Raw genomic sequence first — 13,808 nt, forward strand, 5'->3', positions numbered from 1 at the left:
CTGATTTTGATTGTGATTTATCTGACACCTTCACAGAACTGGAGTCTGTTGCTGCGATCAACACTGCGATCCGCAGAGGCAGCCCCCCCCACACCGTCGCTGAACTCCAGAACCCTGCAGCGCAGCTCCCCATCGTGTACGAGTCGGCGGCCGACCTCTATCAGTCAGAGCTGTTCAACTTGCAGAAACAGAGCCCTGGTGTAAGCCCACACTCAGTCCTCCACATTACTGAGCACCTGACCCTGCACTGCTACCTGAACAACCACTGAGCCACAGCTGAGGAGTTAAGCACACGTGCAGATTGTGCATATTGATACACCGCATGAGTGCAAGCAAATCACACCCCTTTGTTAAAGTAATATAAACCACACATCTCAGTACAGCACTGACAGAGGTATTACGGTTAGGTTTTTATTTGAGCAGTGTATGGGTGACCTGTTCTGTGTGATGTGGCTTGGTACAGGCGGACCTGGGACATGAGGAGCTCTCGGTCGCTGTGGAGATGCTGTCAGCCGTGGCTGTATTGAACCAGGTGCTGGACAGCAGGGACTCGCAGGGAGTAATCGAGCAGCTCAGCGACTCGCCCATGGGCTTCAGCAACATGGACCCTGACAGCCTGCAGAGGTGCGCACCCCTGCCCCCGTATCCATGTCCCTTGCCCCCAGCTACCACATTCGTTACATCAGTACTGACTTCATTCTTTTATTGATTCATTATTGGACACCCTTATCCAGGGTGACTTACAGTTTACATGAGAACATTTTCAAAACATTATAAAGTGCAGAAATACAATCAGTACAAAGTACAATAAGCATACATTGGAGAAACTGCATTAAACCAACAATAAATTACCTAGATATACCAGTAGATGGCAATGTTATATCAACGTCTCTGTGCCGTAGCTTTGGTGGTACTTTGTGTTTCCCTCTCATGTCAGAACACAGTGTTCCTTAATAGTACTGGAGGTTTAACCCTCCGAAAGAAATCATGTAAGTGACGGCCAAATACAAATGGTTAAAATAATGTCTATGTGGCAGGTATGCCGAGATGCTGATCTCTCTCAAGGCTGAAGCAGCTGCTCAGGGACAAGAGTTTCTGACCTGGAATGACATCCAGAAATGCATCGATGCCATCAACACCCAGGTCCACGAGGAGCATGAAAGTAGGTGTTTTTATTTTAAGGAAATCTCTCTGCTAAAGATACTTTGTTAGGAAATTAGTCAATAAACAATTGGTCTTTAAGGTGTATTAAACTTTGTCAATGCTTACAATGAATAAAATAATTACTGGTCATTTGAGACCACGTGGGGTACTATAATGAAGGGACTTTCAGTATCAATGCTAGTGGCACTGCATTATATTTCTGTTAAAACCTATAATGTCTTTAGTATTTTCTCCCAACTGCCCTGAAATATGTCAGACCTTTCTATATCAAAGGCTACTTTGTCTCAAGAGAGAAAATTGGAAATCCAGCCATCTTTTTCCACATAAGAATAACTAATGCATTATTAGACATGCTATTCCACAGGGCACACTCTAAAGGAACGTCAATACGAACTTGGCTTGCAGGTCTTTTTCACAGCAGAGAGATTTTAATTCTGATTTTTTTTTTTTTTTTTCTCCTAGGAATCATTGCTATTGGTCTGATAAATGAGGCTCTTGATTCTGGGGACCCTGAAAAGACTCTGGAAGCGTTACTGATGCCTACAGCCAAACTACAGGGAGTGAATCCCCCGACAGCCAGGCACTATCATGATGTTCTACAGCAAACTAAAGCGGACATATGTGAGGTAATACCAGGGGAGATCTACAGAGTAACAACTGTGGAGAATATTTGTGCAGAAGAAGTTAGTTTAAAATATTGTTGCAGCCCACCATGAAGTATAGAAAAGGCCATGTGAAAGATACAGGGGTGTATGGCAGTGGAGACCTGTACTATCAGAAGGTGATGTGAAATGGGAAATTAACTGGCAGGTCAAATTTCTTTCAAATGCACAACATTTATTCATAACAGAAAGGTGTTTATCCCCCCAGATTCCAAACAGAATATAATATGAAAAGCAGATACATTTAACTTTCCATGCTAGGGTTTAAGAAAAAACAAATCGGTGTCGGGTCATCATGATTTTTATAGAAACAAAATCCATTCAATAAAGCATAAACAACCTTGTGAATTGTTTGTCGGAGACCCTGTAGCTCAAGTAAAATGTTATCTATTTTCCGTTCTCCTTTGGAATTATTTTAAAGATGTTCCTGGCCATTGATTTGCAGAGCTCTTAGGTAGAGAGGCTTAGATTGTTCCCATTGAATGAAATGCGCTTGTGCTTGTAGCCTGAGGTTCTTGACATGAACACAAAGAGGAAAGGATCCAGACAGCTATGTAGGCTGCACAAACAGACTGCCGCACTGTGATAACTGTAGAAGTTCCCTTCATTGGAGGTGTACAGTTTGACATAGTGAATGAAAAGGATGACATTGCTTGGCATAAAGCAAAGCGTGAAAATTATTAAAACCAAGACGCACATTCTAACGTAGTAAATCCTTTCGTGGTCAGACCTGTCCAACTGCCAGACTATGGAAATGTAGCAGAGTGTAGTGACAAGGAAGGGTATAAAAAAGCCCACAAGGGTCATGCACAAGTAGTAAAACAGGTAGGCTTTTGGTAGGTCCATGAGAGGGAGCACGTCATGACAAGTGGTGATCTCTAGTAGAGAGAGAGGGTAGCTTTGTTTGATCATGAACTGGGGCAGCATAGCACAGGTGACAGTGATCCAAACCAGGATACAGCTCAATATAGTGCATCTTCTTTTGGGCAGGGTCCTGTAGGCGAAGGGAAACACGATGGCCATGCATCTCTTAACGCCGATGCACATGATGATGTAAATTGAACAGTAAAGGTTTCCATAAAAAGCGGCAGTCACCATTTTGCACATTGCTTCTCCTAATATCCAGTTGTTGTCATTTAAGTGGTAGTGCACTTTAAAACTGAGCATGACTAAGAACAGCAGGTCGGACAGAGCCAGGCCAATGTACAGGATGGCTATGGAGTACTTCTTCGTTTTGAATATTAGCACCCACAAAATCAAAATGTTTGATGGAATTCCCACTGCTATAGTGAAGAGGGAGATGACCGGAATAATCCGAGTGCTCAGGTGACCAGTGAAGTACTCGATGACATAGACATCAACCTTAGGAGATGAGTGGTTTCCAATTCTGGCCAGCATAGGAAATGTTTTGGGACGAGGAAAACTACTGCCATTTCTCTGGGGGTCTGGCCTGTCTGTTGATCGTAGCAATGAGAATAATACAAGATTTTTGTTAATACAGTTTTCAATAAGAATCATAAAGAATTTTAGAATCATTCAAATGTTCAGAATGCAAAACTGTTAGAAAATATGAAAAGAAATGCTGAGCAAATGATTCGTACAGTCCCGTGGCAGATTATTCTCACTTGGCCTTGAGCCTTTTCCTGTTCTGGGAACACAGGTAATGCTTTTTTGAAAGCATGATTATTCTAGTGGTGATAAGGTGTATGTGACTTACTACCTGTAAAACATTTACCACCGAAGAATCACACCCAAGCTTCATCACTCCATGTAGTGTCAAATATTTACACACCTAATAAGCCAAGTGGAATCTTGTATAGTTTTCTCTAGGCTGAATGAGTGTTGAATAAATATATATATAAAAATTAAAAATAAATATAGTTTAATGAATCACAGCATAATTATTAATTAAGGTGTGAATACTTGTTGTAAATGTATATATGTAGAGTTACTGTATATAGCGATTGAAAAGGATAAATATAATCATATTAATAAGGAAAAGATAATCCTTCAAAACAAGGATTCATTGACAGTTATTCCCCATTTCATTTAAATACATATTAAACTATACTTATGAGAAATACCAGTACTTGTCAGACTGCAACTCTGTAATCTATTTATCCGATATTTAGTAATCTATTAAATGAATAATAATGGTGGCAGGTTTAAATGTATTTTATGTATTTGTATGTTGTTGTTGTTATTATTATTAATGAGGATAATGATATCCAATTTTACTTCTAGTAAATCAGTGGGCTTGATTTAAATTGACTTTGGAAAGCAAATATGTAAACGTAAGACAAAATATAAAAATGTAGTTATTCAATTAAAGTGTTCATGGTCAGTATGCACACAAACATGCAATAATTTAATGATGGCTTCATCTTCGAGGATTTAACTTCATACAGCAGATTAAATATTAGCAGCTGTAATCTACTAAGTTCTCGAGGGTTCAGAAATGACCTAGTTTTTGATGGAAACATTTCTTGAACTAAGCTGTAACATTCCTAATATAGTGCCTTGTCTTGAGATATAATATATACTTCTAAAGTTATACATTTAGAATATCCAACTATCAAGCCCACAGCCTTCAAAGTAATGTGTCCCTCTAATAGAAATCATGTTTTTTTGCCATTTATTTTGTTGTCTCTTACTTATCTGACTTCCTTAAACATGTATACAGCTTACCTCTCTGTGGTGAAGCAGATCCCAGGAATATTAATATGAGCACTGGTAAAATCAGGTGTTTTTTCATCTCTATTTTCCGTTTACAGCACTTTGTTGCTTGGTCCTTCTTTATCTGGATAAGAAGGTCAATGTATATTTTTTGATTCTATGAATGCGTTGTGGTGCCTTCATCTTCATATACAGTAATGTCCATTAAAGTGTGAGCATGAAACAAACAGAGCTGTTTTCCTTATCTACTCCAAGGCTGGCCGAGCTACTTCCTGGGAGTTTGTCAGCAGCTGAATTCCTTTTATGTGTGTCAGGCTGGTTTGCCACTGAACCTTAACCAACATGTGGGTGGAGATTAGGGCGAGGAAAAAAAAAAGTTGAAGAAAGCTGTGCCAAAAACAAGTCCTTAGGAATTGAACTAAAATGGAACACTGAAGGAAAATATATCTTAAGTCATGTCAAAAGCTCAAAGAGAAATATCCTAATAGTTTATTATTGCCTAAATCTAACTTGCTATTCATTGAATTGTACTTGTAAGTGTATTTTTCAATTTAGCTTGTTTGTAATTGAAGTAATCTTTTGTGTAATAGCAATGCTTTTTATCTATAGTTCTTTATCTATAGTTCAGATTTGGGCCAGCCCACACAGATCAGATTGCACAACCTGATGATTTTAGAAGTAAACAACAGGCAGTTGAATGTGCTGGTTCTGACTGATACCTCTGTGCTGTATTGTGATTGTAGAGTTCTGGAGATGGCTCGGCTGAGCTGTGGCTGGACCAGATCCAGGACGGGATTCACTGTGCCAACAGGAACGAAGAAGAGGCCATTAAATGTATGGATGTGGCATTGAGAGAAACCTGCCCTTAGCTGTTGTGAAATTGGTATCTTGAGCTGATGAAAAGTTGTTTTTGTTTTTGGGGATGTATTAATGAATCCCCTGCACTTCAAGTAAATATTTTCATGACATAAGATGCCCCTTCTTGATTTAAATTTTATTTCCTAGGATCTGAAGGCTGGAATGCAAAAACAAAACTTTCATATGTCATAATTTTTCTTTATTATTCCTCAACTATTCTTTAAAATATTATTGACTGTAAAGTACTAATGTATGAGTAGCTCCGTTTAATGTTAAGTAAAAGATATTGTGTTTTCTAGTGGCTGCTGCAATAGCAGATATTAATCGTGAGGTAGCGGGGGGAGACGTGCAGAAGACGTTGACAGCACTGACAAGACCCGACGCCGGCCTCCGGGGCGTGCAGCCAGAGTGTGCAGACACTTACTTTAACAACCTGTCAGAGAAACAGACCCAAAACACTGGAGAAGGTAGAGAAGTTATGTTTTCACAATAATCATAGAGAAAACCATAAAACAGCCCTGGTGCTCAGCTTGAGGCCTAGTTCAGAAGCAATCAGTTGCCCAATAAGTTGGTTCACAAAGTCTCGGTAAAAGCTTAGTTCAGTAACTAATGGCACTATAATATACTAGCCTTTGATATTAGGTATGATGTACAGCTACATGTTTACTATATGTGCATATACACTACCGTTCAAAAGTTTGGGGTCAGTTAGTAATGTCCTTGTTTTCCATGAAAACATACATGAAATGAGTTTGAATAGGAAATATAGCAAAATGAATAGGAAATAGTCACTGACAAGGTTAGAAATAATGATTTTTAATTTAAATAATTGTGTTCTTCAAACTTTGTTTTTGTCAAAGAATCCTCCATTTGCAGCAATTACAGCCTTGCAGACCTTTGGCATTCTAGCTGTCAATTTGTTGGGGTAATCTGAAGAGATTTCACCGCATGCTTCCTGAAGCACCTCCCACAAGTTGGACTGGCTTGATGGGCACTTCTTACGTACCATACGGTCAAGCTGCTCCCACAACAGCTCAATAGGGTTGAAATCCAAAGACTGTGCTGGCCACTCCATTATAGACAGAATACCAGCTGACTGATTCTTCCCTAAATAGTTTTTGCATAGTTTGGAGCTGTGCTTTGGGCCACTGTTCTGTTGTAGGATTAAATTGGCTTCAATCAAGCACCATCCACAGGGTATGGCATGGCATTGCAAAATGGAGTGATAGCCTTCCTTCTTCAAGATCCCTTTTATCCTGTTCAAATCTCCCACTTTACCACCACCAAAGCACCCCCAGACCATCACATTGCCTCCACCATGCTTGACAGATGGCGTCAAGCCCTCCTCCAGCATCTTTTCATTTGGTCTGCGTCTCACAAATGTTCTTTGTGATCCAACACCTCAGACTTAGATTTGTCTGTCCATAACACTTTATTCCAATCTTCCTCTGTCCAGTATCTGTGTTCTTTTTGCCCATCTTAATCTTTTTTTATTGGCCAGTCTGAGATATGGCTTTTTCTTTGCAACTCTGCCTAGAAGGCCAGCATCCCGGAGTCGCCTCTTCACTGTTGACGCTGAGACTGGTGTTTTGCAGGTACTATTTAATGAAGCTGCCAGTTGAGGACCTGTGAGGCGTCTGTTTCTCAAACACTCTAAAGTATTTGTCCTCTTGCTCAGTTGTGCACCGGGGCCTCCCATCCTCTTTCTATTCTGGTTAGAGACAGTTTGCACTGTTCTCTTAAGGGAGTAGTACACAGCGTTGTACGAAATCTTCAGTTTCTTGGAAATTTCTCGCATGGAATAGCCTTCATTTCTCAGAAAAAGAATAGACTGACGAGTTTCAGCAGAAAGTTCTTTGTTTCTGGCCATTTTGAGCCTGTAATCGAACCCACAATTGCTGATGCTCCAGATACTCAACTAGTCTAAAGAAGGCCAGTTTTATTGCTTCTTTAATCAGCACAACAGTTTTCAGCTGTGCTAACATACTTGCAAAAGGGATTTCTAATGGTCAATTAGCCTTTTAAAATGATAAACTTGGATTAGCAAACACAACATGCCATTGGAACACAGGACTGATGGTTGCTGATAATGGGCCTCTGTACGCCTATGTAGATATTCCATTACAAATCAGCCATTTCCAGCTACAATAATCATTTACAACATTAACAACGTCTACACTATATTTCTAATCAATTTTAAGTTATTTTAATGGACAAAAAATGTGCTTTTCTTTCGAAAACAAGGACTTTTCTAAGTGACCCCAAACTTTTGAATGCTAGTGTATGTTGCTGTCTTTTTTCCCATTTTCAAACTACTCTAGTAGGCCAGAAAAGGCTGGGAGGAGAGGTCAGAAAAATGGGGGCTCAAGCAGGCAAGGGCAGTGCCGGAGACTCCCAAATCTGAGCAAATAGAGAGGAGAATGTAGACCATTTGACACCAGGATTGAAACCAGATTGAAGTGGATCGGGCAGAAAGTGTTCAGAGATGAAAGGCAATCACTGCACCTTCCACAGTTTTAGACTGAATGAGAGATTTGGAAGGATGTGGGGGGAGGTTTCTTAAGGATAGGGGAGATGTTGGCATTGAAATCAGAAAGGTAAAATCCAGAAAGTAGTGAGAAAAATGAAACATATCGGGGGGGAAATTAGTTGCAGTGGGACAATGTGGGGATTGGGGTTAAGTAGGTACAGTGAGGGAAAAAATGATTTGATCCCCTGCTGATTTTGTACGTTTGCCCACTGACAAAGAAATGATCAGTCTATAATTTTAATGGTAGGTGTATTTTAACAGTGAGAGAATAACAACAACAAAATCCAGAAAAACGCATTTCAAAAAAGTTATAAATTGATTTGCATGTTAATGAGGAAAATAAGTATTTGATCCCCTATCAATCAGCAAGATTTCTGGCTCCCAGGTGTCTTTTATACAGGCAACGAGCTGAGATTAGGCGCACTCACTTAAAGGGAGTGCGCCTAATCTCAGCTCGTTACCTGTATAAAAGACACCTGTCCACAGAAGCAATCAATCAATCAGATTCCAAACTCTCCACCATGGCCAAGACCAAAGAGCTGTCCAAGGATGTCAGGGACAAGATTGTAGACCTACACAAGGCTGGAATGGGCTACAAGACCATTGCCAAGCAGCTTGGTGAGAAGGTGACAAATAACTGTCAGTCTCCCTCGGTCTGGGGCTCCATGCAAGATCTCACCTCGTGGAGTTTCAATGATCATGAGAACGGTGAGGAATCAGCCCAGAAATACACGGTAGGATCTTGTTAATGATCTCAAGGCAGCTGGGACCATAGTCACCAAGAAAACAATTGGTAACACACTACCCCGTGAAGGACTGAAATCCTGCAGCGCCTGCAAGGTCCCCCTGCTCAAGAAAGCACATACAGGCCCGTCTGAAGTTTGCCAATGAACATCTGAATTATTCCGAGGAGAACTGGGTGAAAGTGTTGTGGTCAGATGAGACCAAAATCGAGCTCTTTGGCATCAACTCAACTCGCCGTGTTTGGAGGAGGAGGAATGACCCCAAGAACACCATCCCCACCGTCAAACATGGAGGTGGAAACATTATGCTTTGGGGGTGTTTTTCTGCTAAGGGGACAGGACAACTGCACCACATCAAAGGGACAATGGACGGGGCCATGTACCGTAAAATCTTGGGTGAGAACTTCCTTCCCTCAGCCAGGGCATTGAAAATGGGTTGTGGATGGGTATTCCAGCATGACAATGACCCAAAACGCACAGCCAAGGCAACAAAGGAGTGGCTCAAGAAGCAGCACATTAAGGTCCTGGAGTGGCCTAGCCAGTCTCCAGACCTTAATCCCATAGAAAATCTGTGGAGGGAGCTGAAGGTTCGAGTTAGAAAACATCAGCCTCAAAACCTTAATGACTTGGAGAGGATCTGCAAAGAGGAGTGGGACAAAATCCCTCAAGGGTTTTGCCACCAAGTACTAAGTCGAAGGGGTCAAATACTTATTTCCATCATTAACATGCAAATCAATGTATTACTTTTTGGAAATGCGTTTTTCTGGATTTTTTTGTTGTTATTCTGTCTCTCACTGTTAAAATACACCTACCATTAAAATTATAGACTGATCATTTCTTTGTCAGTGGGCAAACGTACAAAATCAGCAGGGGATCAAATACTTTTTTCCCTCACTGTAGTAGATCTCCTGTGAAGGAGAGGAATTTAGTGGGAAGGAAGAAATTAGCAAGATGCAGAGGAGAAATAGGTGTAGAGGGAATGTATTTGATAATAATGCAAGTAGCATCTATTGTGTACACAACTTTAATAATAGATATAAATATAAAAATATGATGGCTGTTCTATATGATGTTTTTTCTTTTTAAACATTATCCTAAAATATTACTTTTAAAAATCAGACAAAGTTACTGTGACATCAACAGTGCGGCCCACCAACATCAATGTCGGCTGTCCAACTTTTTAAAGTGAATGCAACTTTTCCTTATTTAAATCAAGATAATGTCCTTCAGTAAGTGTGAATTTTGCCCAGTTTCTTGCACATCATTTTTTTCAATTGGTCTCTTACAGGATGCAACGGCAGTGTTTGGGTGAAGCACAAAATCAAGGACAAATTTGCTTTCTTCTACAACTTGCAAAGCGGAGAGAATATGTGGGCTGAGCCAGATGGCTTTGTGCAAAATAACACTCAGCTTTCCAAGGAGGAAATACAGGCACGTTCCTGCTCTTATCTGCAATCTATTTATAATGATGGTGGTTTTCTCTCCATTTGTTTTGTTGTTTTTGTTTCTTGTGTGAAGATGTTTTGCAATTATATCCCATTAATATTTTACAATGCAGATACAGCCAAGCAGTGAATTTATATTATTTCAAAACAACAATACAATTAACAATGTATCCTTCCATTAGAGCATCATCGGGGGCATCACTGCGGATTATAACCGAGAGCAGCTGTGGCTGGCTCACGAGAACCTCGTCATTCAGCTGCAGGCCAGGGCCCGGGGTTACCTGGTGAGGACGTCACACTGCAAGAGACGGGAGTACCTCCGCAGACAGGAGCCCACAGTCATCAGGCTGCAGGTACAAACCCGCACTCAGGACTGGCACTGCTGCTTTCTGCACTTCTAGTCTTGACTAGTCTGATTATTAACCATTATTGCTGGTTTACTTCTTGAACCCAGTTGCTCAGGCAATGCATTCTCTGGTTATTTAAAGAAATGTGGGTAAACTGACACTAAATCTCGCTATTCTGCATCTTCATAATTTTGGAATGCGATTTAAACTGGAGTACCTGTTCACCTGTGGGCCATTTAACATTTGTCATCTTTGAGGAGGGAAGGACACAATTGCGTGTGACGGAAAGCCTGATTTTAATTTATTTTTCAATCCATTTTCCCCAGTGTAATCATCTCTGTAATCCAGTTCTGTCCGTAGATGTGAATTAGAAGAATGCATCTGACTTTGTATATTTAGATGTGTTCAGAAAAATGCTGCTTTCTTGCCACATCAGTTTAGACCATATTCCATTTGTTTGGTCTTGTCACACAGAGGCATGATGAGAAAATGCTAGGTCTCCGTAAGCATTTGTGTACTTATATTTTGTGACCTAATGAATTCATCTATTTTGAGAAACCTGGCGTTTAACATCTCGAGGGAAAATCTATAAGAACAAAAATCACGTCGGTTTCATTAAAAAAATTACTTTCTGTACAGGCTTCTTGGAAAGGATATAAACAGAGGAAGACTTACAAGGACAGACTGAAAGTACTGCAGGATAATGCGGCAGCCATCGTCAAGGTAACTGATAATATTTAGGACATCGATTATACTGTAAGTCCAGAGATGCACAACAATATGTAAATTACTTAGTTCTGGTGTTCCGGTCGCTAGAATATTAGACTTCCTCTGATATTGATTACATTGTGGTTATCTGAACAATCTCCCTTTTATGTGATACATGCCGAAATAGTTTTACCTCATTTGGACCTGCATCACTGCTTTTAACTGAATCCCTTTTTCTGATGTGAAAACAACATAAAACTGTATACAGACATGTATGTTTGTGTGCATGTTAAACAATATTTTAAAGTTACAAAATTGAAAAAAAATGAAAACTCATTAAAACGTTGGAATCATGATAGGATCTGATCTAGTCTTAATGTTCGAATCTACCGAGCAAAGAGAAGGGTTCACCTGCTTTTCATGCTGATGAGTCTTGATTCCACTGTGCTGCATTATCATTGTCAGTATTGATAGCTGTGTGGTTCACAGTCTTTGCCATTTATAGTTACTTGAACATGAACATCACACATTGAAGGCATGCTTGAGAAGGGATATGTTCTGAGGCATATGGAGAGCTTTGATGGGATTGGTGCTTGTTTCTGGTCTTCATTTTAGATTCAGTCATGGGTGAAAATGTGGACTGCAAAACGAAGATATTCTCAAAGGCTTCAGTATTTTAAAGACCATGTAAGTGAAGGTTATCTGGCTTTTTCATCTATGCATTGTTAGGTTTAGGTACACTATACATATATATCCAAGGACATCCAAGTCTCTATTTATGATACAGATATAGCAATGAAGATGAGGTTGTGAACTGCAGTCTAATGTCAAGCAGATACAAACTCATTGTGATTCATACATAAACAAGCTATGAGAATATATTTCCTTCCATTTTAGTTTTTTTGAATATTTTGAAGAGATTTTCAAAGCTACCAGAAGGCCAATCACTTAAAGACCTCTAAGTGACTACTTTATTCTTTTCATTTTTCATTTATCCAGGAAAAGGAAATTGTTAAGATTCAAGCTTTCCTGAGGGCAAATAAAGCCAGAGAGGATTACAGGACACTGAGTGAGTACTTCATGTTGTGAAATATCAGGGTTTTTATTGAATGTTTACACTGATTTTACACTTGCTGGGATTGTTGGGTAATTCTACCTCATGATTGTTGTGAAAATAAATAAAAGCATTTAATATAGCCTCAAAGTAGTTAAACAATTTAGGAATTATTTTAATAATCTGAATATGCTTTTGCCCTTTACTTGGATTCTTGCACTGATTAATGGTAATTTTGACATTTGAAATCACACCAGAATCTCCTAATGAGGAGAAAAACACTGAAATGGGGAATGGTCATATACATTTCTTCCAGGTTCTTTTCAAATTAAATGTTTTCATCCTTTAAAAACAGTGGGTGATAGACCCGGCATATTCGTAAAAACTCAAGTCTATCTCCTGTAGATTTCAGGGGGACAGGGAAGGTCTGTAACCCTCAGTGTTTTTTGATGCCCTGCTGTAAACACGACCTACAGAATGGCCCGTAAAGGGACGTTCTTTCACTCTTACAGGAGTCTGTCTTTGTTGCTTGGCATGAATTAACACCTTGGCATGCAGTTCAGTGTCTGTTCTGTGTTTCTCTCGCCACAGCCGGCTCTTCAAACCCTCCTCTCAACGTGGTGCGCAAGTTTGTCCATCTGCTGGATCAAAGCAACCTGGACTTCCAGGAGGAGCTGGACATGACCCGCTTGCGAGAAGAGGTCGTCACCAAGATCAGGTCTAACCAACAGATGGAGAAAGACCTCAATCTGATGGACATTAAGATTGGGCTCTTGGTGAAGAACAGGATCACCCTGCAGGTCAGAGTCAGAGCTCTTCTGGGGTATAGGCCTGATGTGAGGCCTTATGGTGGGCAGCACTGTTGGTGCTCTGTGCAAAAGCCTATAGTGTAATTTTGACCTTGAACCCCATTAAATGAGATTGCCCAAGAATTTCTCCGACAACAGTTTTATTTAATTTTGTATTTATTTTACATCCTGTGCATCTTTCACATTTACATTTATTTGTATTCATTTGACAAAGCCACCACAGATGTTAGTTTTTCTGAAGACTTTAAATGAAGGCAAAGGGGATGTGCAACCATGATGTTTGACCCAAAACTAAAGACCTCTGAATAGAAACACCATTGGGGAATCACAAAAAAACATCAATCTTTTTCTAATTGTTACAACAGGATGTTGTGTCTCACAGCAAAAAGTTAAACAAGAAGAGCAAAGGGCAGGTTGGCGACATGGGCATGGGCGATAAGCAGGGTATTAAAGGCCTGAGCAAGGAGAAGAGAAAGAAACTGGAAGCTTACCAACATTTCTTCTATCTGCTTCAGGTAAAGATTGTCTCCCATTTCAGATTTGTATTGCAAGAATTGGGACAAGAAAAAGATCTATTAGAGTATCTGCTATTATATCTATCTTTTATAGTATATTATCTGCAAAAATATCTGTGTCTTTATTTCCAGAGTTTGCGTAACTTTGCAACAGTAATGACTTTTCTGGACTAAGGATACGGATGATTACACAGTACAAGCTGGGACAGATTATTATGAGATCACAGCGTGAAACATTTCCTGTAAAATGTTAGAATGAAGAAAGACTAACATGTACAAGCAGAAACGCAAGAATAA

The 13,808-nt window shown here is 39.9% G+C and overlaps 2 protein-coding genes across 2 annotated transcripts in view; one reads left to right on the forward strand and one right to left on the reverse strand.

The window, feature by feature from the left end:
- Positions 1-13,808, forward strand: part of iqgap2 (IQ motif containing GTPase activating protein 2) — a 62,693-nt gene that overhangs the window by 37,649 nt on the left and 11,236 nt on the right. Inside the window, exons 12-24 of the mRNA XM_066711958.1 lie at positions 37-200; positions 464-624; positions 1,038-1,162; positions 1,627-1,790; positions 5,246-5,336; positions 5,660-5,827; positions 9,922-10,064; positions 10,261-10,431; positions 11,065-11,148; positions 11,749-11,820; positions 12,133-12,202; positions 12,779-12,987; positions 13,362-13,511. Of these exons, the coding sequence (XP_066568055.1) occupies positions 37-200; positions 464-624; positions 1,038-1,162; positions 1,627-1,790; positions 5,246-5,336; positions 5,660-5,827; positions 9,922-10,064; positions 10,261-10,431; positions 11,065-11,148; positions 11,749-11,820; positions 12,133-12,202; positions 12,779-12,987; positions 13,362-13,511 (1,772 nt within the window). The remainder of the gene's footprint in view (positions 1-36; positions 201-463; positions 625-1,037; positions 1,163-1,626; positions 1,791-5,245; positions 5,337-5,659; positions 5,828-9,921; positions 10,065-10,260; positions 10,432-11,064; positions 11,149-11,748; positions 11,821-12,132; positions 12,203-12,778; positions 12,988-13,361; positions 13,512-13,808) is intronic.
- On the reverse strand, positions 687-4,913 carry f2rl2 (coagulation factor II (thrombin) receptor-like 2). Its single transcript, XM_066711959.1, has 2 exons — positions 4,515-4,913; positions 687-3,280 (listed from the first exon to the last, which is right to left on the reverse strand). The coding sequence occupies exons 1-2, from the start codon at positions 4,579-4,581 to the stop codon at positions 2,277-2,279; spliced, it is 1,071 nt and encodes a 356-aa protein (XP_066568056.1). The 5' UTR covers positions 4,582-4,913; the 3' UTR covers positions 687-2,276.

Source organism: Amia ocellicauda, chromosome 8 (assembly GCF_036373705.1).
Source record: "Amia ocellicauda isolate fAmiCal2 chromosome 8, fAmiCal2.hap1, whole genome shotgun sequence".
NCBI classification, from domain to species: domain Eukaryota; kingdom Metazoa; phylum Chordata; class Actinopteri; order Amiiformes; family Amiidae; genus Amia; species Amia ocellicauda.

What these genes read in the sequence shown, in the direction of transcription:
- f2rl2 (XM_066711959.1), bottom strand. Translation starts at nt 4,581, where the DNA reads ATGAAAAAACACCTGATTTTACCAGTGCTCATATTAATATTCCTGGGA. An exon ending in ATCTGCTTCACCACAGAGAG is followed by an intron (nt 3,281 to 4,514) that starts GTAAGCTGTATA and finishes TACGATCAACAG; the next exon opens with ACAGGCCAGACCCCCAGAGA.